Source organism: Oncorhynchus clarkii, chromosome 17, assembly GCF_045791955.1.
Source record: "Oncorhynchus clarkii lewisi isolate Uvic-CL-2024 chromosome 17, UVic_Ocla_1.0, whole genome shotgun sequence".
In the NCBI taxonomy this organism is placed as follows: Eukaryota; Metazoa; Chordata; class Actinopteri; order Salmoniformes; family Salmonidae; genus Oncorhynchus; species Oncorhynchus clarkii.
In genome coordinates this window covers 46,662,514-46,686,072 of record NC_092163.1, presented here as the reverse complement: position 1 = coordinate 46,686,072, position 23,559 = coordinate 46,662,514, and the positions used below count along the sequence as shown (strand labels likewise).

General features: G+C 39.7%; 3 protein-coding genes across 7 annotated transcripts in view; 2 read left to right on the top strand and 1 right to left on the bottom strand.

The window, feature by feature from the left end:
* The window catches only part of LOC139370938 (serine/threonine-protein phosphatase 6 regulatory ankyrin repeat subunit C-like), a 35,625-nt gene extending 23,580 nt beyond the window's left edge, over window positions 1–12,045 (top strand). Inside the window, exons 25-28 of one of the 2 annotated variants that reach the window (XM_071110841.1) lie at window positions 252–334; window positions 774–856; window positions 1,095–1,186; window positions 1,373–12,045. In XM_071110841.1, coding sequence (XP_070966942.1) covers window positions 252–334; window positions 774–856; window positions 1,095–1,186; window positions 1,373–1,617 — 503 coding nt within the window. In that variant the 3' untranslated portion in view covers window positions 1,618–12,045. Of the gene's footprint in view, window positions 1–251; window positions 335–773; window positions 857–1,094; window positions 1,206–1,372 lie in introns of both variants that reach the window. The other variant, XM_071110842.1, reaches the window with a different exon arrangement.
* On the bottom strand, window positions 11,531–23,287 carry LOC139370962 (SOSS complex subunit B1-like). 3 transcript variants are annotated; one of them, XM_071110898.1, is made up of 7 exons: window positions 23,236–23,287; window positions 18,841–18,976; window positions 16,360–16,498; window positions 14,401–14,472; window positions 14,169–14,253; window positions 13,955–14,006; window positions 11,531–13,559 (listed from the first exon to the last, which is right to left on the bottom strand). In XM_071110898.1, the coding sequence occupies exons 2-7, from the start codon at window positions 18,917–18,919 to the stop codon at window positions 13,387–13,389; spliced, it is 600 nt and encodes a 199-aa protein (XP_070966999.1). In that variant the 5' UTR covers window positions 18,920–18,976; window positions 23,236–23,287; the 3' UTR covers window positions 11,531–13,386. The 3 variants fall into 3 exon arrangements, with proteins under 3 accessions (XP_070966999.1, XP_070966998.1, XP_070967000.1); XM_071110897.1 differs by lacking the exon at window positions 23,236–23,287 and adding an exon at window positions 22,494–22,694; XM_071110899.1 differs by lacking the exon at window positions 23,236–23,287 and adding an exon at window positions 22,494–22,536 and having other exon boundaries at window positions 12,135–13,559; window positions 18,841–18,960.
* The window catches only part of LOC139370957 (E3 ubiquitin-protein ligase NRDP1-like), a 34,235-nt gene continuing 33,082 nt past the window's right edge, over window positions 22,407–23,559 (top strand). Inside the window, exon 1 of one of the 2 annotated variants that reach the window (XM_071110886.1) lies at window positions 22,407–22,558. The gene's annotated coding sequence lies outside the window, so the exon portion shown is untranslated. Of the gene's footprint in view, window positions 22,559–22,847; window positions 22,977–23,559 lie in introns of those variants that run through there. The other variant, XM_071110885.1, reaches the window with a different exon arrangement.

The following is a 23,559-nucleotide window of genomic DNA, read 5'->3' as shown; positions in this document are numbered from 1 at the left end:
GATTATTGCACCCAGTAAATAGGAGAACTGAACGTTTAGTGGGCTTATTAGTTTGGTATACATTTATGTTTTTATTTTATATGTAATTTAATTGATGAACTGTGTAATTGTGGACGCCACATCAAATGGCAACCCTTGCTAGTGACCATAGCAAGTGGAGGAAGCTTGTTGTCGACTGTTCTGCAGCCAAATGATGATGATGATGATGATGATGATGATGTGTAATTGTGAGAGATGTGTGAACCCAACAGAGATCCTGCTGCACCAGGCCAAGGCAGACCTGACCCTGTTGGATGTCAATGACAACACCGCCCTTCACCTGGCCTGCAGCAAGGTGAGAGACAGACACAGTCCTGCAGCAAGGCAAGACACTCCGTCATACGACTAGCTGACACACGGTCTACTGTTATTTAGAATTATGACTCACTGTAGCCAAATTCACAACCTAAGTTATTTTAAAAACTCTGGCATCTATCAACTATACAGAAAACAAGCATGACAGATCCACATATCATTGGATAACTGCTTTACATCTTCAGATTGCTCATGTTTATTACTGTTGATACCAAAGCATTATTAGGTGGCAGGGAAATGGCATGTGTGTACTAATGGTTCAATCCCAGTGTACTAAACCTGACCTTTATGTGTTTCCCTGCAATAGGGGGTATATTTGTACATCAAGCTGCCTTGCGCTACAGAAACAGGAGATCTTGCCTTTATAGGCTGTTCTCGGACAAGGCTCGCTTGCTTACTTAATGTGTTTTCTCCCACAGGCTCATGAGATGTGTGCCCTGTTAATCCTGGGAGAGATCAGCGACCCCTCCCTCATCAATGCAACAAACAGTGCACTGCAAATGTGAGCCATCATCATCGCAGAGACTCAACCTTTCATGAAAGACACTGTTCAACACTGTATAAAACCCAAGCTTCATCTCTCACTCAGCCCTTTTAAACTCCGTCTGTATGACTCCTAACTCCGGGAGTTAAGATGAATGAGAGCTGAAGCTGGGGGACCTATACAAAACCATGAAGACCTAGCGTTTTGTTTACCCAGGTGGTCTATTGACTGTTTATCCCATTTCCCTCTTCCCCAGGCCCCTTCATATCGCAGCGAGGAACGGTCTGGCTACAGTGGTCCAGGTGCTCCTCAGCCAGGGGGCAGCTGTGATGGCTATAGATGAGGAGGGTGAGTCACCACAGTGTCGGTTAGTGTTGGCCATTTTCTTCTGTCGCTTCGGATAGCGTGTCTGATATGCATGTTCACCTCTTGACTAAGCAGGTTGTTATTGGAAACCATAAAAGAGAATTTGTTATTCTTAAATGTGAAATATACATTTTAATCAATGTGCGTGTTTCTGTCTCCTATCGTCAGGCCACACCCCGGCCCTGGCCTGTGCCCCTAACAAGGACGTGGCGGACTGCCTGGCCCTGATCCTCTCCACCATGAAGCCTTTCCCTCCCAAAGACGCCAGCGCCGCCGCCTCCTTTGGCCTCAACCTGCTGAAGCACTGTGGCATCGCCACCACCTGCGGGCCCCTGCCCAACGGCACCCTGCACCACGCCTACGCCAAGGACCGCCACGGCACCGCCGGCCTGGACGGCTGCTTCACCGAGTGAAGCGAACCCCCAACCTGTTCCCCTCAGACCTCCCTACCCTGTCCCCTTATATCTTTAACTAGCCAGATCTGCCCTCTTTAATCCACTATGATCCCCCCCCCCCCCTTCTAACACACACAACAAGAGCAGGAATATACTTTGAATTACATGTGTGTAAGTGAGCGTGTGCGTTTGGATGTGTGTGTTTGGATGTGTGTGTCGGTATATGTGCGCGTGCGTTTGTCTGTGTGTTTAAAGAAAAACTAAATCCCTTATGGGTGCAGTCAAACCTATATGCAATTATTTGCCTCTCCTCTGTGGCATATCGTCTCTGTCGTCGCTAGCCTGGCCTTAGGTCAGACACCCTCTGTCCAGTGTCCAGGACAGAGCACGTCACTGAGTCCCTCTGAATCGTACCGGCAGAGTTTCTGTATCATCATGAAGTTATCACGGTTTTGTTGAATTAACAGATTCACAAGCATGTGTAATAAGCTACGGTCTAAATTCTAAATTAAATTTAAATTATTGTGAATTTTTGATATTGCACTTCAACAACGAATGAACTTACCTCGCAAATCCCAGTGAAAGCGATGACCTAGTAGAAGGAGAACGTTGCCTCGCCAACTTCTACTCTGACTGAAACTGGTGCAATATGCAGCATGTGTGGGTATTTCCAGTGCTGAGCCTCTCTCCGAAGACTAGAATAAAACTGAAGTATTAGAGCGAGGGAAAGAACGGGAGAGAGTGATAGACCGTCGCTGGGTTTGACTGTACAGTTAAGAGTCTGGGTGAGTTGAGAGCTCTGCAGAGAAGACCATGGATTTGAAAACAAGCGGTGACAAGCTGGTGTTGACTCACCTAGAAGTCAGAGAACAAGCACCTCCCACTTGCTAAGGCTGTCTGAGTGACCTCATCCACCAGGTCCAGTAGATGCCTGACTTTTGTTGTCTGGGTTTTTCTGCATTAGCCCCCTCTCACTGAGTCCATACTGAAGGGAGTCGTTGTGGGTCTTGCCTGAACCCCACTCCTGTTCGTCACTGTTGTAGAATACGTTTGGTACTGTAAGACGGTTCTAAGACGTTTCTGGATATTTAACAATGTTGTGCCTATGGAATACTGAGAGACAACCACAACCCCTTAACCTCACCTAGTTTATACCCTCTGATCTCCCACCTGATTCCTGATTATTTAAGATTTTAAAAGAGAACAATGCTAGTGGGACATTTTTAAAGGATGAAATGTAGATTTGAAGAGAAATGGGTTTAGCACACATACTGAACAGCATAAGCTATGTTTGTTGCTGTCGTATAAACACTTGTTTACATAATGTAAATGGTCGTCGTATTTACTTGTGAATCGACAGTCTAGTATGTTTGCACAATAAGGCCATGCCTCCAGTAGGAAAATAAAGAGCGAAGACGTGTTTTCAATATAGCTGCTAAAATATTGCTGCCTTTTCCATGGATTCTATTCACGGTTTCTGTCAATGCGGGTCTACATTTGGTGTGTACATTTTTTTTTTTTCATTATTGGGAAGCAATATTCAAACAGACTTCAAATTCTTTAGCATTTTTTTCTTTTCATGCAGTTTGCTGTGTGAAAAGGTTTATGTTTTTACCTCAACATTGGGGATGACTTCAAGTTTTCAAGAAAACAATTTGCACTACCTCCAAAGTTAGTATTATTTTTCAAATGGAATAGGTAGAATGTTTTTTAAAATTGTTTTTCTATTCTTTCCAAACAGCCATACTTGAAAAAAAGTCAGTAATCCCAATGAAACGGCATGCGCTGTAATCCTCACTTGTCACGTTGATAGGCATAGCATTGGGAGTTGTCAAAAGTACAGCCAAAAACACAAATGCATTCCTTTTTAAATTTGAATTAGGCACGTCTTGTACTTACCTCAAAGATTTTAACAACGCAACTCATTGACTCCTGTTTGGGCCACACTATAGATCCATTCATTTTTGTTGATCTCTTCTCTGCCGCCTTTTGCACAGTAGTTGAATCAGTTTAGTTTTAAGAGTAATCAGTTGATTACGCTATTTATGAAGATTGTTAGTTATGTTCATCTGAACACAATTCAAAATGATGTTCACTCCGTTTGTAATTGTTTTCTTGATTGTAAAGATCCCCCCCCCCCAAAAAAAATGTTAAATTACAAAATCAATCTTTATCGGCATTTGACCCTAGTCAAACATTCATAAAGTAATTTGAATATTTAAAAGGAGAAAGTATTTTTAAATCCATGGTGTACTGTAACATTCTGCATTAGCCTGCCTTGTATCTGTATTTTACATATTACATAAATGTAGTTAGATGGCAAAATTGCACAAGTAGTGTTACTGTACCGATGCATATCTTTTCTCTTAACAGTACACCATATTGACAAAGTATGGCTGACACAAAAACACACATTATGTTGGTACGGTTATGTATGGACAGCTACTTTTTTTTATTTTTTGAGATGACAATCAGCATCACAAGGGCTTTTTATTTATAAGTTAAATGCTTTTCGGAAGTTGTTTTTAAGAAGTGTCTTTCGGGATTTTGTTTATTTGAGTCATTGAGTCATTGAGGATTTCTTTACACCCGTTTTGAAGTATGTGTGCTCCCATTTCTCTTTTGCGGCAACAAGAACACCATGTTGACATGTCTGATACATATAGCTCCATTGTGTTATACACTGACAACCTTAACCCTCTTCCTCCGTTACATTGTTGTTTCTCTCTGGATATGCCTCATTCCTATTATCAGTTGTCACCTAGAATTGTTCTCTTTTGAATGGAATATCAAAATCATTTTGCACATCTCCTTAGATGTACGTGCTATTCATTATATTAAGAACAAAAAACATTTGATGCATCAATTTCTGAATCATATTTCAGCCTGAGATTCATTGTCAGCTCCTGGTGCATTCAATCATAGGGCTGGGAAGGAACTGTGTTTTAAAAAATGAAAAGCTTATCTTGCACCCATTCAGATGCCAGTAATGTTATTCCACAAGGTTTTTAATGTCAAAGCCTTTTAAGAAAAAAATAAGATGACAAAGTCAATATCCTTTACATGATGTAGGAATAGCAAATTCCAAAACCAGTGTCGTTGTTCCTCATATTTATACTAATATGCTGAAAAAAATGATTGTATTAAGCTACCTGAAATTTTTGTGGCATTTTACATAAGCCTTTTTATATGATGTCAGAGAAGGTTTAGGCCCAGTTCGATGAGGTGAGATCACATCGAATAGTAAGCCATTTAATAATGTTCTAGGGTGAATTGCTATGTTAATTATAATTGTTGCGTTGATTTAAATGAGAATAGAAACTTACTAGATCCTTTTTTTTTTTTTTTTCCTATATTGTGTAACGGTGTGACATTTCATTGACCATGGATTTGGTGTAGCCTACGGTTTTGTTGTCGTTAGGCTGGTTAGACATGACATTGAAAACCCCAATCTCCCTTTTGGAATAAGTTTTAATGTGAAACTGAATCCCTTACTGATCAATCGGATGCCTAAAGACATACAAGTAAAGAGTTAAAGGACTAAATTCATGAAGCCCCTTTCCTTCCCCTTTTTTTAAAAAAGTTTTTATTTCCTCCCTCCCTATTTAACTATTCTGTTTACACTGTGGACATAGATTAACCTAGTATTGTGATCTTTGGGGCCATAGAATGTCGGAAAGCATTTTAGATTTTCAGTGACGCAACAAAAACAACAATTTTCACTCAGTCCTGACCCAAAGCACTTATTTCAAGAATAAGCACTTTTGTATATTTAATATCTCTATATGTGTATTTATGTATACCGGTACATACAGTATGTTACCTATGTAGATATAAACTTCTATTTAGGGAGAACAATACCTTCAGTGGAGAGATGAGAGTACATGAACTGGTGACTGATCTTCACAATCATGTGCGATGTGCTTGTGGGAGAGAGACACAGTTTAATTGGAGTGGCATGTTTCTCTTTGGGGTTAGCATTAAGAGAGCAGTGAAAAGTCTATGGTCACACCTTGGTGTGCACACGTGTGCAGCAACAAAAACAACATTTCAAATGGAAAATTATACTTGCGCTGCCTTTCATTGAGTTGCCAAAAAGCAGGGGATGAAACTGAAAAACACTTGACTTTACCGAAATTTGAGATATTACGTACATTTGCAGACATCTTAACTAAGCCATATTAGTCAATTGCTGACAAAAAAACGTGAATGTATGGTCTAAATTATGGCAGGGGTTTTGATTTTCGAGTAACTGGTGACTTTTGCCGCACTGTTTAAGTTCTAGAAATTATGGGAAAAGAATGAAAAATGAACTAAAGCAAAATGATCTGTACCTCTGCCTCCTCATGCATAGATGTGGTAGGATTGTGTTTCATCTTTTGATATGAAGGGATGGCTAACTAGTTTGTGCCATTGAAGGGTATTATTGCATTCTGCGGATGGGTTAGCCTAAAAACGTGGTACATCCAGCATATATATGCCTTACATTTAGCGGTACAAGCCTCACTCCAATATAATCGTTTTGACTCTTATAAATCATTTGGTGAATGATACTTTTAGTTCCTCTCTAGCTTTTGTTTGTCAACAATGGGCACTAGCGCTAATAGCCGAGCTATCCTTCCTGTTAACCATGGACTCACCATGGACTGCCTTTACAATACCTCTTAGAAATGATGTATAGTTGTTTTGCTACTCTATGTTTTGTTTGTAGTGCGTAGCCGATTTTTACATTTGGGAATGTGTCCGTTTTTGTCTATCAAAACAGTCGACCTTAATAACTCAGTATGATATGGAAAAGCATCTGTGTAGAATTTTTTTGTTGTAAAGGACGATAATACCTTACAATGGCTCAAATGGCAAAGATGGACAACTTTCTCAAAATGCTTCAGTTTGTAGGAATGAGAGACATGGGTGCTTTGGCCAGTGGATGGAGTGAAATAGATAGCGTTAGATAATTGTGAATGTGCATGGTGGAAGACTGATCAAGTCCAAATTGTATTTTGAAAAAGCAGTATGGGTAGTAGGGTAGTATATGGTAAAATTGCACATAAGTAATTGAGTCCGAGTACTGTAAACTGAGTTACAGGAGAAGTTATAACTATTAAAAACTTTGGAAGGAAGCAGATTCAACACATCTTCATTTCTTTCCTTTTTTATTTTATTTGTATAGATTAAGAGTATTTATGGATTTTGGGCAACTGACAAAATGTTGCCATCAGATATGTGAGTGGAAAGAGAGACTAAAGTAGGGTCGCGTTAAAATTGGAGAATAGGAAGAACATATACTATTGGTATAGTGGCCTAATGTAGCTGCCTTTATCTTGATGAGACACTATGGTCCTTCTAGTGAGAAAGCATTCATATGGTATCGAACACTTATGTCATGCTGATTCAATAACCTCTAAATTAGGTGTGGAAGGGATAGAAGTTTGAAACCAAGAGCATGTTGGTTTCTTTTAGTTATGCCAGTGATCACCATGGTGATGCTGTCCGTAACATAGTCCTCTGGGATATCTCCCACTTACCTCTAGGACATCGATGTCCTTCATTACTTGAAAAGTCATTGGATTAAGGCAATAGCTAGGCAGTTACCTTTTTTTGTTGTTCTTTTATTCCCATTTGAAAGGATTCTTTCAAATCAAGAGGACACCGGGAACATTTCCTCTTCTCCAAGCATAATATAAATGGCAGAATTAGAGCTTTCTTTGTTATTGGAATTTGTTGAAAATAAATGGCTACAATTTTCTCAAAAAAGTAAGCATGTAAAATGCTGAACATCATATTAAATGGATTATACAAGATTCATTCATCTCATGACGTTTCTAGTCATAAATGACATCTGATCACCAAAACAAACACCTCTTGAAATTGACAGAATTATGTCATCTTCAATGTCCAGATTCATGCGTGAAGCACACTATTAAGTTCTTCCATGATTCCAACTTCTGCAGGTCTGTCCTATCTCTATGTAGACAAAATGTTTCTTAGAGAAGATAGCATGTCTGATCATGTTAAGATTCTTGATTTTTATAGCTTGTAGGCTATGTTCATGCCTTCATTATTCATTTGTTTATGTTGTACAACTACTACGTGGACAAGATTTACATGCTTATTCAGTCGTAACATCCAAATTCTTTTTAAAATTGAACCAAACTGTCGGTCCCACTTTTCTGCTATTCGACCCTCCGGTTGTGTGGCCCATGTTGTACTGTCTGAAGTTTGTCTGGTCCTAACTTGTTTGATTACGTTTGTCACTCTTGTGCCTCTGAAGTTAGTTAAGGCTTAGTAACACTTGTTCAAAACAAAGCAAACTGATGTATGGGTTGACTTTATTCTCTAACAGTATTTGGCTTCTTTGAAATACTTCAGAGAGGATGTAGACCCACCAATAGCTTTATTTTGTCTGTCTTCTCTTCCTCTTCAAGGACAGTTACTGAGTTGACCCTCCAAATAGACTATAGAGGGATGCACTGGTGTTGTCTCCTTAGTGGAGAATAATGTCCACACTATTTTATTGTATGCCTTCATGTATTACTTGATTAGCCGTTATCAGACATTGAACAGCTTACCTCAAGATGTTATGTCTCGCAATGATTTTTACCCAAACCAGTGCATTTTATTGATGTATTGGACCTCATTGGAGAGTAAATGTGATACATATTATGCAACTATTTCTTTCATTTTTTTTTTTTCTTCTTTGATTTGATGGTTGTTTCATGACTCGACTGCTTCTTGACAGCCACCCATAGGATGGGGCAATGCAAGTAGGCGCAGTGGTCTAAGGCACTGCATCGCAGGGCTAGAGGCATCACTACAGACCTGGGTTCGATCCTGGGTCTGTATCACAAACTGCCATGATTGGGAGTCCCATAAGGCGGCGCACAATTGGCCCAGCTTTGTCCGGGTTAGGGGAGGGTTTGGCCGGGGTAGGCCATCATTATAAAATAAGAATTTGTTCTTAGCTGACTTGCTTGGGTAAATTTAAAGGTTAAATAAAAACAGTTAAATTAGGATATTGAATCATGATGTTTCCATTAAATAAATGCTTTGATTGGCAACCAAAGGAGAGAAATGTCTTGGACCGGAAGTTGTTTTAGATCCACATCATAAAGTAACTTATTTATGAGACTTCTGTGCATTTCTGTATACACTGTATGTCACATGGCTGGTCAAAATTTTTATAGTTAAAGAATGTTACCTTGTAAACTGCGAAACCCAGCTCCTCTATGACCACCAAATACAATCCTGACTGACACTCTGTCGTGATACAGACGGGCATAATAAACTGTGTCCTTACAAAACCATTGAGTGAATAGTTAAGTCCTTGGGGGAAAAAAATATTTTACACATCAGCAAAATGGTCTTCCGTTCATGCCAATTGAAAGCCTTATTGTTGATAAAAGTGGAGGTCACACCTCCCAGGAACACAACTGCTCACAATTACAGACCTGGTGAAGCCAGTGAGCCATTGTTGTTCATTCAAAACACAACATGATTCTAGTGCTTCCCAGTCTTATCATCCATCCATGTCGTGCACTGTGGCTTCAACTCCTCAAGCAATTGTTAATTGGTTGGAGAAATATACAAAGAAACACTCATGCTGTTGTCATAAATCCAAACACCCTCTGGAGGTACAACTTGACTGTAGTTTATTTTGCTCTCGTTTGGTTCTTGCCTTTGGCTTGCTTGCCATATTTGTCAAGGGACCTGAAAAAACACATTGAAATAGTGTTGAATCCCAGTAGTGATAATACTGGAGTTATAGTGTGAATTCATAATAAAAGCAATATTGGCAAGTGCACTTTGTTGGGTGTTCTAAGCACAACATCACTAAAAATGCACTTCAGACAGAGTAGTGTGTAGAGATTGTTGTTGATTTACTTAACTAAATGGTATTGAAATTAACATGGTAAATTATTATAAAGCAAGACTTCTATTTGTGACATTTGTAGTACCGTTTTAGCAGTATGTTGATTTGATCAGGATGTAGTTTTAGTTGGTGCCTGTACAACCCCTGCCCCCCGCCCCCCCACCCCTTATACAAAATGAACCGACTTAAGATAATCACGAATAAACGTTGTGGCTTAGGCATTATTAGGCTAGTTTTTATGCAACCCCTTTAATTGTGTGTGTGTGTGTGTGTGTATAGATTGTTCTATGTACTGCAACATGTTCTAAGAATAGGTGGTGGAAGAAGATTGTATTTTGTGGACAAGGAAGTCAATGGATTGCTATGCCACAGAACTTAATGTTTTGATTACTTTTACAGTACAGTGAGTAGGCATAGAGTTCTGTTTTAAGTGTGTTCGAGTGTGATGATTTGGGCAGTTAGCTGTCATGTCTTCATTAGTGAGTATGAGGTCAAGAGTGTGCGATGGTAATATGAACCGCTATCAGCAAAAGGGCAAAGAAAGTGTGTATTCATTCCTGTCTATTGTATTTCTTTACCCACTTCCTGGTTTATAAATACCGTAAAGAATATTGTTTTTTTCCTTCTAATTATTAACGTGAAATACATTTCCTTTGAAACACAAGTGATGTATGTAAGATTCTGGTGCAATGGCCTGTAATAGTTTTTGGTTGACTCATTTTAAATGTTATTGTTAATTTGAGCATATTTGAAAATAAATGAGTACAGTATCCTACGGGGTAGACTAATATGCATTAACAGACCTTTTGAATGAAATGTAAAGCACTGGTATAATTGAAAGCTTGAGGTTGGTAGTCCTTTGCTTTAACAGCCCTTATTTTTACTTTGGTTCTGGATATATTAGCGTCTTATTCAGGAGGGCGTCTCGGTTTGACTCAGTCATTGAACATTGCTTTGTATTATGCTAGGATTTGTTTACTCCAATAGACCAGCCAAGCAAAATGTAACACAAGCCCGGTCTACGGGCTACAACCTTGAATTATTATGTGCTTTGACTGTCCGTATTGCCTCTGCTAGAATTTCATTGGCTTCTTGTTTCGCTGCAATTTTTTTCACCATATTGGAAGTTTTGGGTTAAAGTTAGTAATTGGTCATAAAGTTAAATGTTAGGCAGGTATTTTAACCACTAATAGTCCCTATCTGGTTGTAGTCCATAGAAGGGATAGAATATGCCAAGCCGATGTTGACTTCCCATGTGACTTCAGCATGAACTGTAGGTGATCAGGAAAGTGTTATTGTGCTTCATTTAGGCCAAACTATAAATTAGGAGGTGCAAAATGAGCAAGTGGAAATGCAGGAAATGCTTTCTCTTTGGCACCTTTCTGTTTTGAAGTACTGCTGCCTGGTGAAGAGCTTGAGCATGCCTGCATTCAGTATTTTCTAGAGCATTCAGTAACATTTATTTGATAAGTTTTATTAGCATGAGATTGTGTGATTTTTTTGAATCCATATTACCTCAAATTATATCAGTTACAATTAATACATTTAAGGTAAAACAAATGGTCTCACCTCAAATGTCCATGCTATTTTGAAAGTTACTTTTACTGCTAATGTAATATGATCATGTTTTATTTTGCCTACCTCCTTGATGCACAGCTACTCTTTGTCTCCTTAGCTCATAACCACCTACAGTGAGCTACAAAAGTAGTGTGACAGTGACACATTTGGGGGGGGACTATGTACAGAAAGTGCTGTAATATTGAAACTGTTCACCCGATATGGATGAAAATACCCTAAAGGTAAAGCTGACAGTCTGAACTTTAACCTCAGTCATTGTATCAAATCCAACGTGCTGGAGTACAGAGCCAAAACGGTTTTCACTGTCCCAATACTTTTGTAGCTCACTGTATACTAGTGTCTGGAAAATATGAAAGCATATTAATCACTTTTGATCAAAGACAAAAAAAAAGTGAGCTTGATTTTGTGTGTGTGTGTGTGTGTGTGTGTGTGTGTTTGTACGTGCGCTTGAACATGGAAAGAAAAATTATATCCCAACAACCACTGGAATGTGAAGCCAAACTGTATTTTGATCAAATGAAATCTCTTTTAAGGTCTAACTGTTGTAGCATACATGTGAACCTCGTCTCTGGTACATGTTTTCTATCCTTCAGATACTTGTTGCAACAAGGTACTTTATGATAGTTTTTTTAAACCCGTCCTGAAAGTATCCACCAGGAATCATCCTGTTTTTCATAGTATGGTGGGTTTTTACTGTGTGTGTAAGTTGAGCCATATGTCTAAAAGTCTAGTTTACAGCTGCAACTGTGTCTACAACTACCAGAGATTAGGAGAACGTGTGTGCATCTTAATTACAAAAGCAACATAACTAAAGCTGTTATTGAAGTCAAATTATGGATATATGTCGCATGTGGTGTTTGTGTGATGGGAAATTGTATTGCATCCAGCCTTAAGCCTTCAAACGAAAAACAAATCTAGACCTTAATTTGTGATCATGCTACCACCACAACTCCCATCACCTCTCCCAACCAACTGACCTTTGACTTTTTGACTGAAGCATAGGTATGTGAGATACAGTAATAGGGGTTAGAGATCTATTCCGTAAAAGACACACACACACACAAATACCCTTCCAACCCTGAACAAATCTCCAACATGTTCATTATTTTGACATTGCAATCCTTGAAAGCACTTTGCCTTGTTATATAATTGTGTGCTACTGAATGGTTATTTCTTACAAAATGTATGTAATCTGCATTGACCTTTGACATTACAGGAGAAACTTAACAAACCAAGGCATTGAAACCTGATCGATTTTATACAATGTATGCTACAGCATTTGAGTCTTGTCATTCAGTGTTGTGGCTTAGGATTGGTTATGTTTAAATAAATTGCTATTGCTTAATATCTATCTACTTTGTGTTTTCTTTCATTTACATTTTCAAGCCAGAATCCTTAATTGAAACAATAGTGTATGTTTTTTTTTTCTCTCTATCTGGGGCTGGAGAAGTGTAACCACTTTCAAATTAATAAACAGATCTATGGATGCAAGGACTGACCATCCATGATACCAAATGTTTAGTTTTAACCATGTTACGAGGCTATACAGTTTGTTTACAAACATTGGAGTAAAAATTGTCATGTAAGCTCACTATTCCAGACCAGTTTGAACGGTCGTACAACATGTAAAGTGTGGCTGCTGTCGCAAGGTTCTGAATCTGATGGGGTATGACAGTTGACCTAAGCTCATGAGGCATTTATAAGTAAAATTCATCAAATCAATATTTATTTATTTATACATCCAAAAATGGATGTAGCAACTAAGGATTCTGGCAATTAAGGATTTCTGAATCCAACTTCACATCAATCTGTCAGGTTTGGGCTACGTTTTGCACAGAGCCTACACAGCACATTAGTTAAAAGAGTAATTTTATATTTTAGACATCTCATTGGAAAACTACCTGACTTTGAAAAACACGTTATGGCTTCCCATTAAGCAGCTTAATTGTAAAAAATGAAAATAATTATTTTTCTCACAAATACTTTTTCTTGATGGTTACATAACCTTTAGTGAACTCTGTTCCTTGTAAACAAACCTAATTAAAATCAAATGTCTTAACGTTTTCCACATACGACTGGGAAAATGCATTTGAACAGCCCTCCAGCTGGTAATTACTAGTGAAAAACTTGACTATCATCCTTCATGTGATGCTTCCTTACCCATAGGAAGTCCCACCCATTTGACTACTTTAAAATGGTGAAGCCCTCAATAGCAAGGTTCATGCCAAAATGGGTTTTATCCATTTAGAGTCCTAACTCTATGGTGGTAAATTTCCACTTCGAACGCAGCATTAGTCTCATCATTTGACATTTCTGGAGAGGGATGGACTTTGCTCCAATCATCTTTTTGCTGAACGTCTAGTCTCCTTTCCATTGCTGACAGCTGTCCCTCCTGCTCCTGGATTGGCTGCTCTGCTGCCAACATCACTGCCAGCCCGCCCTCCCTGTTGAGGATTAGTCGAGCTCCCGGAACCTTGAGAGTTTACACCGTTCCCATTGGTAGTTTCATTACCTAGAATAAGAAATTGGCATGCTTAATTTAGAAATCTTCATAAATAGTGATAGAAGGGATACAGTGTTCACAATTAACCAATTGCCAAAAAGAAATACACTGCTGTTTGTATACACTGAAGGTGGCTGAACGGGCCACTTACAAGGAAAAAGAAGCAACTTTACAGCTTAAAGCAGTGATCAAAAATTATATTGTTATTTCATGGAATTGTATTCCTTTAGTTTACTGATACAGACATGGCATTGACGTTTAGGTAGACTTCCAGGTGGAAATGTTGCATTAATCACCTAATAGCAGCAGAGAAATGAAATAACACTAACGAAGGCCGTTGCCGAAACGCTTTCATTTGACGTCATAACTCTTAATTTTTTGTTGGTCTTTGATAGTGGTCTTACCAGCTGAGCTGTTATTGTTGTTGTTCAGTATGTTTCCTTGGTCACCGACTACCTGGGAAATAAATAATCTGTTCACACACAGTACAAGAAAAAGATACTTGAAACATTGAACTAAATTCGTAGGTGAACATTACTTAAAATAATATTTTTTCCCCTATCATTCTGTAATAAGACGCTTACACACTGATATCCCTAAGTTCAAAACACCCCTTACAGTCTTGTTCTTCATCTGGTCCATGTTAGAGTACTCTGGGTTAGGCTCACTGAAGTTTGGCACCTCTGAATACACCATGCAGAACCTGAACAAAACGATAAGTGAGCATTAGTTTAGACCAGTAAATTATGACAATAGATGCATCTCTCAGCAACATTTACATTGTTGCTCCTCATTTTCGTAAATATGTAGCATGAAATATTATTAAGCACAGAGCATCTATAGAACTTACTCTCCAATCTTCGACAGCTCTCCACCTCTACCCGTGTACAGAGTCAGGCAACCTTTGAACACAGACGCATATCTGGAGAAAAGAAAGTGCACAAATTTCAAGACAAAATACATTTCCCCCCCAGGATTTAAAGTTGATCCAAGATTAAAGGACTAATAACGTATGGTATGTATTCATCTGAATGTAAGTTCATGCTGGTAGGTAGAAATTATGGCTGGGTGGTCCTTTTTGATTTCTACAGTGCATTGCGAAAGTATTCGGCCCCCTTGAACTTTGACCTTTTGCCACATTTCAGGCTTCAAACATAAAGATATAAAACTGTATTTTTTTTGTGAAGAATCAACAACAAGTGGGACACAATCATGAAGTGGAACAACATTTATTGGATATTTCAAACTTTTTTAACAAATCAAAAACTGAAAAATTGGGCGTGCAAAATTATTCAGCCCTCTTAAGTTAATACTTTGTAGCGCCATCTTTTGCTGCGATTACAGCTGTAAGTCGCTTGGGGTATGTCTCTCTCAGTTTTGCACACCGGGAGACTGAAATGTTTTCCCATTCCTCCTTGCAAAACAGCTCGAGCTCAGTGAGGTTGGATGGAGAGCATTTGTGAACAGCAGTTTTCAGTTCTTTCCACAGATTCTCGATTGGATTCAGGTCTGGACTTTGACTTGGCCATTCTAACACCTGGATATGTTTATTTTTGAACCATTCCATTGTAGATTTTGCTTTATGTTTTGGATCATTGTCTTGTTGGAAGACACATCTCCGTCCCAGTCTCAGGTCTTTTGCAGACTCCATCAGGTTTTCTTCCAGAATGGTCCTGTATTTGGCTCCATCCATCTTCCCATCAATTTTAACCATCTTCCCTGTCCCTGCTGAAGAAAAGCAGGCCCAAACCATGATGCTGCCACCACCATGTTTGACAGTGGGGATGGTGTGTTCAGGGTGATGAGCTGTGTTGCTTTTACGCCAAACATAACGTCTTGCATTGTTGCCAAAAAGTTAAATTTTGGTTTCATCTGACCAGAGCACCTTCTTCCACATGTTTGGTGTGTCTCCCAGGTGGCTTGTGGCAAACTTTAAACGGCACTTTTTATGGATATCTTTAAGAAATGGCTTTCTTCTTGCCACTCTTCCATAAAGGCCAGATTTGTGCAATATACGACTGATTGTTGTCCTATGGACAGAGTCTCCCACCTCAGCTGTAGATCTCTGCAGTTCATCCAGAGTGATCATGGGCCTCTTGGCTGCATCTCTGATCAGTCTTCTCCTTGTATGAGCTGAAAGTTTAGAGGGACGGCCAGGTCTTGGTAGATTTGCAGTGGTCTGATACTCCTTCCATTTCAATATTATCGCTTGCACAGTGCTCCTTGGGATGTTTAAAGCTTGGGAAATCCTTTTGTATCCAAATCCGGCTTTAAACTTCTTCACAACAGTATCTCAGACCTGCCTGGTGTGTTCCTTGTTCTTCATGATGCTCTCTGCGCTTTTAACAGACCTCTGAGACTATCACAGTGCAGGTGCATTTATACGGAGACTTGATTACACACAGGTGGATTGTATTTATCATCATTAGTCATTTAGGTCAACATTGGATCATTCAGAGATCCTCACTGAACTTCTGGAGAGAGTTTGCTGCACTGAAAGTAAAGGGTCTGAATAATTTTGCACGCCCAATTTTTCAGTTTTTGATTTGTTAAAAAAGTTTGAAATATCCAATAAATGTCGTTCCACTTCATGATTGTGTCCCACTTGTTGTTGATTCTTCACAAAAAAATACAGTTTTATATCTTTATGTTTGAAGCCTGAAATGTGGCAAAAGGTTGCAAAGTTCAAGGGGGCCGAATACTTTCGCAATGCACTGTATGTTGATTTTATACTCGGCTGTAGGTTTGGAGACCTGTCCATAAAGTGTGGCATTAACTTGACTGTGCTGTGACTCAATAAATGACTCACCCCTTAGTGAGTCTGATGATGTCACCGGTTTGGATCAGTCCCCCTACCTCATCCCAAACTGAGATGCTAATGCTGCCGGTCTTGTCGGCCACCTTACAGGTCCGCACCTCATACCCATCCTTTGTCTTTGTCACTCGTCCTATGTGAGAGTGGGTAAGAGGGACAAGTAATCAGTGGCCTTTGATTGGTGTACAAAGACAAGAACAAGCTAGGTGTACAAGGATAGTGTCAAATATCTCATTATTATACTTTTTGTCATTTAGCAGATGATCTTATCCAGAGTGACTTACAATTAGTGCATTCAGCTTAAGATAGCTAGGTGAGACAACCACATATCACAGTCGTATTAAGTCCACTTGTCCTCAATAAAGAAGTTATCAGCAAAGTTAGTGCTCGTAGGCAGCCAAACGGAGTGCTTGGGTTGGGATGTAGGGTTTAAGCATAGCCTGAAGGTAAGGAGGGGCAGTTCCCCTTGATATTCGGTAGGCAAGTACCATGGTCTTGTAGTGGATGCGAGCTTCGCCTGGAAGCCAGTGGAGTGTACGGAGGAGCAAGGTGACATGGCAGAACTTGGGAAAGTTGAACTTCAGGCGGGCTGCGGCGTTCTGGATAAGTTGCAGGAGTTTGATGGCACAAGCGGGATCCCAGGTAACAGAGAATTGAAGTGGTCCAGACGGGAGATGACAAGTGCCTAAATTAGGACCTCCGCCACTTCCTGTGTGAGGAAAGGTCGTACTCTACGGATGTTGTAGAGCATGAATTTGCAGGAGTGAGTTACTGCTTTGATGTTTGCAGAGAATGACAGGGTGTTGTCCAGGGTCACGCCAAGGTTCTTTGCACTCTGGGAGGGGGACACAGTGGAGTTGCCGACTGTGATGGAGAGGTCTTGGAGCGGACAGGCCTTCCCTGTCGAGGTTGAGCTTAAAGTGGTGGGCCAACATCCAAGCTGAGATATCTGCTAGGCATGCAGAGATGTGTGTTGCCAGCTGGGTGTCAGAAGGGGGGAATGAGAAAAGTAGTTGAGTGTCATCTGCAATGATAGGAGAGAACATGTGAGGATATGACAGAGCAAAGTGACCTAGTGTAAGGAGAAAAGAGGAGAGAGCCTAGAGCCGAACACCAGTAGTGAGAGCACATGGTGCAGACACATATCCTCTCCACGCCACCTGGTAGAAGCAGCCGCCAGGAAGGATGCTCCCAAGTGACACAGCGGTTTAAAGGCACTGCACCTCAGTGCAAGAGGTTTCATTACAGTACCTGGTTCGAATCCAGGCTGCATCACATCCGGCCGTGATTGGGAGTCCCATAAGGCGGCGCACAATTGGGCCGGGGTAGGCTGTCATTGTATATAAGAATTTGTTCTTAACTGACTTGCCTAGTTAAAAAAAGGTTCAATAAAAATACACATAAATGCAATCCAAGATTGTGCAGAGCCTGACATGGAACGCAAACTGGGCTGCGCGTGTGCGCCATCGTGCATAAATTTATTTTGTCCCCCCACACCAAACGGGATCACGACACACAGGTTAAAATATCAAAACAAACTCTGAACCAATTATATTCATTTGGGGACAGGTCGAAAAGCATTAAACATGTATGGCAATTTAGATAGCTAGCTTGCACTTGCTAGCTAATTTGTCCCATTTAGCAAGCTTGCTGTTGCTAGCTAATTTGTCCTGGGATATAAACATTGAGTTGTGCATTTCAGGTAAAATAACAAGGTCCTCTACTCCACCAATTAATCCAAACATAAAACGGTCAACTGAATTGTTTCTAGTCATCTCTCATCCTTTCAGGCTTTTTTTTCTCTGGACTTTATATTGGCAACTTTCATAAATTAGGTGCATTACCGCCACTGACCTCGTTCGTCTTCAGTCACCCACGCGGGTATAACCAATGAGGAGATGGCACGTGGGTACTTGCTTCTATAAACCAATGAGGAGATGGGAGAGGCAGGACTTGCAGCGCGATCTGCGCCAGAAATATAACTGACTTCTATTTTAGCCCTTGGCAACGCAGATGCTCATTGGCGCACGCGAGCAGTGTGGGTGCAATAATTGAATAATATAGATTACACCGCTCGTAGTCAGCCTGTGAGACGCCCAGCCCTGAGAGGGTGGAGAGGGTCAAGAAGATCATTCTGAGAGAGATAATGTGAAAGTTGGAGAGTAAACATAGATTATGAGGAGAGTATATATCCATTTGTGGGAAAGAGAAAAGGGAAAGTTCAACACAGATACGTTTTTTGATAGCTGGCATGATTCAAATAAACCAACATTAATTGTTATCATTAGTCTACATGGTGACGTATAAGGATGTTTCTCTGACTGTCAAGCCTCTGTGTTGTGCCATTATATTGTGTGTAAGATTTTACATACATTTTGTTCCACGCGAGTGGATTACAAGATAATTATATACATTCTGTTTCTGTTCATCATTAATTGATTATTTAAAACATTACTGTTAGTAAGGAGTTAGCACCTGTTTCAAGTACGATGAAGATGACACTGAGATTCTTGAGTCCTGGCTTGATGTCCTTGACGTGGGTCTCGGTCGTCATCTTTCAGATCCTCGTCATGCATCCAAAAGTGTAAGTCAACTCTGGACCAAAGCAGCCCTGAAATATGTACAAGAATGTGTGTGTGACAGAGGTAAAAATTTGTTTTAAATTGGATGTTCGGTTTTCTCCCGTCAATAACCATTGAACCAAACATGCCATGACTATGAACATTGATTATTCTGAATCAGGGGTGGATGGAGAACAATGGAAAAAAAATTATATATGTTTTTTATAACTATGATTTCGGATTTCAATCTTTCATTCCTCTTAAACAAAGCGTGTCATGAATATGAAAATTATATATTCTGGGGGCTATGAACAAAAATCCAATCCAGAAGAAAAAAATGAAAGAAGAAGAAACAACAATAACAAAAAAGGTGTGGATTATTCTCCCTACTCCCTTGATTCAGAATATATAATTTCCACACTTTGTTTAAGAGCAACAGAAGACTGAAATACGGAAGAAAAAAAATCTTACATTTGTTTTAAAGGTGCACATTTTTCTCCATCCTCCCCTGATTTAGAATATAGAATTTTCATTGTCATTGCATGCTTTGTTGAAGAGCTATTAAAGATTGAAATCCGTAAGGAAAAATATCATTATTCACGATTCATTCAGGACTATCCATAATCATGATTAGAATCCACATAAAATGTAGAAATGTTAAGAAACATATTTTATTCTTATTTACAATAAAAGTGACTCCAAAATGGCACAATGCATTATTTATCATTAATTTCTATTGGGTACAAAATAATCTGAAACACAACTAAAACAAACAGCAAATGCATCCAACAAGTTAGTAAAGTAACACGTTTTGGGTAATCATTGTGTGCTAGGAATTTGGGACCAAATACTAAATTTATGACTACTTTAATACACATATTAGTGAATATGTCCCAATACTTTTGGTCCCCTAAAAATACCCTCAAATTAAAGCAGACTGTCTGCACTTTAACCGCATCGTCATTGTATCATTTTAAATCCAAAGAGCTGGAGTACAGAGCCAAAACAAGAAAAAATGTGTCACTGTCCCAATAACTACGGACGACACTTTATTTCTAGATTTCTAAATAAAAAAGGCATGGATTTTTTTCCATCCTCTCCTGATTCCAATATATAATTTTAATAGTCACGACATGCTTCATTTAAAAGATATGAAGATTGAAATCACCCCCAAAATAATTACATTCAAAAATAAAATGAAAAAGGTATGGATTTTCCTCAATCCTCCCGATTCAGAATATATCATTTGCATAGTCATAGCAGGCTTTATTTATGCGCTATTGAAGATTGAAATTTCAAATTAAAAAAAGGTCTGGATGTTTCTCCATCTTCCCATGATTCAGACGGCAGGTAGCCTAGTGGTTAGAGTGTTGGACTAGTAACCGAAAGGTTGCAAGATCGAATCCCTCAGCTGACGAGGTAAAAATCTGTCTTTCTGCCCCTGAACAAGGCATTGTTCCTAGGCTGTCATTGAAAATAAGAATTTGTTCTTAACTAGTTAAATAAAATATCATAGCCATGGCATGTTTTTTCAATAGATATTGACTAGAGAAAACTGAATATCCAACATAAAACAACACTGAACAAAAATACAAACATGCAACAATTTCATGGATCAGAAAACCAGTCAGTATCGGCTGTCTACCATTTGCCTCTCGCAGTGTGACACATCTCATTCATATAAAATTGATCAGGCCTGTGGAATGTTGTCCCACTCCTCTTCAATAGGAGTTGCCGGACATTGGCCGGAACTGGTACACGTCGATCCAAACATGCCCAAACATGTTCAATGGGTGAGATCTGGTGAGTATGCAGGCCATGGAAGAACTGGAACATTTTCAGCTTCCAGGAACTGTGTACAGACCCTTGCAACATGGGGCCGTGCATGATCATGTTGAAACATGAGATTATAGCGGCAGATTAATGGCACAACAAAGGGCCTCAGGATCTAGTCAAGGTATCTCTGTGCATTAAAATTGCCATCAATAAAATGCAATTGTGTTTGTTGTCCATAGCTTATGCCTGCCCATACCATAACCCCACCATGTGGCACTCTGTTCACAACGTTGACGTCAACAAACCGCTTGCTCACATGACACCATTCACGCTGTCTGCCATCTGCACGGTACAGTTGAAACCGGGATTCATCCGTGAAGAGCACATTTCTCCAGCATGCCAGTGGCCATCGAAGGTGAGCATTTGCCCACTGAAGTAGGTTACAACGCCGAACTGCAGTCAGGTCTAGTGAGGATAACGACCACGCAGATGAGCTTCCATGAGACGGTTTCTGACTGTTTGAGCAGAAATTATTTGGTTTTGCAAACCCACAGTTTCATCAGTTTGCCGGTTGGCTGGTCTCAGACGATCCCACAGGTGAAAAAGCCGAATGTGGAGGTCCTGGGCTGGCGTGGTTACACGTGGTCTGCGGTTGTGAGGCCGGTTGAACGTACTCCCAAATTCTCTAAAACGACGTTGGAGGCAACTTATGGTAGAAAAATTAACATTAACTTTTTGGCAACAGCTCTGGTGGACATTCCTGCTGTCAAAATCAAATCATATTTTATTGGTCACACACATATTTAGCAGATGCTATTGCAGGTGTAGCGAAATTCTTATCAGCATACCAACTGAGCGCTCCCTCAAAACGTGTGACATTGTGTTGTGTGACAAAACTGCACAATTTAGTGGCCTTTTAGGGGCTCCCGAGTGGTGCAGGGGTCTAAGGCACTGCATCTCAGACCCTGGTTCAATTCCAGGCTGTATCACAACCGGCTGTGATTGGGAGTCCCATAGGGACGTGCACAATTGGCCCAGCGTCATCTGGGGCAGGCCGTCATTGTAAATAAGAATTTGTTCTTAACAGACTTGCCTAGTAAAAAAATAAAAATAAGTTATTCCCAGCACAAGGTGCACCTGCATAATGATCATGCTGTTTAATCCGCTTCTTGATATGCCATACCTGTCAGGTGGATGGATTATCTTAGCAAAGGATAAATGCTCATTACATAACAAATATGTAAACACATTTGTGCACAACATTTAAGAGAAATAAGATTTTTGTGCATATTGAACATTTCTGAGATATTTTATTTCAGTTCATGAAACCAACACTTTATTGTGTTGTTCAGTGTAATTTGACCTCGGTGTGCGACTGAGCAAATTTACAGGAATACATGGCCTTAATGATACATACAGTAAAAATTTGAACAGCAATGCAAGATCAGATCAATGCAAGTATGTAACCCAGGTCGACTATTTACTTATAAAGTAGCTAGCAAGACCAGTCTAGCAACTAGGGTGTAATCATTAGTCTAAACAGTTATAAAACGGAACGGTTTGCAAATAAAACTAGAGTTTCTATTGGTCAAATTCAAGTAGGTCATATATACAGTCATTGGTAGGTCCCTCCCCGTTTCGTTCGCTTTCGTTTAAGAAACATTTTGCAACAGAATTGGCTCAATGAATTCGCCCCTGCTGTAGTTTAGCAAACTGCAGTAACGTTACTATGCTAGCTAACGTTAGCTATAGCTAACTGGGTGCCAGGTCGTAAGCTACACATTTCATTACCTCAACAGTGTGTAGTCGTCCACAGCTGATTTGTCCGGTATAATGGATTTTAAGCCATGGAACAAGTGAGTTAAAAAAATAAGTATTGTTTTCCTGTTTGTAAAAGAGCTAGCTAGCTACTGTTAAAAAATAAAATAAAAACCTAGCTACTGTTAATTTTTTTGTGACCGTCAGTACAGTAGTGGCGGGCATTCTGTTGGTCAAATTTAGTTTCAATCAAAATTGTGTCCAATGACCATGGATTATATGGGACGCGCATGAGATAATCATGTGATAGGTCCTTTATCTGAGAAGGAAAACTGCTCGTACCGAAGATAGGTTGAGTCAACTGTCTATCAACGATTTTACAATTTGGTTGCTTAGCGGCGTAGGCTGGACGTGGAAACGTGGTGACAGGAATCAAGAAAAAATTGATATCATGCTGGAATGCTAACCCAAATGTAATTTAAAAGGCAATTTAACCATTGATTGTCATATCAACAGGTAACGTTACCCAGTTCGACAACATATCACTAGAGTTGCTCTCTATCTGCTTGTTTTCCTGTGTGATTCCAGCTTGTGCCAGCTATCTACCTGTAGTAACTAGCTAACGTTAGCGCACGTACGTAGTCAGCTGTGGCAAGCTTGATTAGTTGCACATTAGCAAGCTGTCTCGTCAAGACTTTCTGATCGGTATCCATCACTAATCTTTTCCCTGTTCGCAACTGACTACTGTTTGATAGTTAGCTAGTCAGCCACATACCTACGGCCGGGATTCCATTTTGAAACGGCAAGGATGATTTCCGTGTTTGCGTAGCTAACTAACGTTAACGTTGCAACAGTACAGTGGCGGTCGGTGCCGTTTAGGTGAGGGATGACGATTAAAGAAAAAATATATATATGTAAACATGGCCTTATTTCTATTACAGCATATTGGATGACTGCTATTTATATTCCATTGACACAGTTCAGTGTAACGTCAATAGGTTTAGGCTACAGCTTAGGGGCACAGGTCAAGATGATTTTTAGTAATCAAGGTGACATTAAATACCGATTTACACACTTGTGTGCATCTAGCTGATCTAGG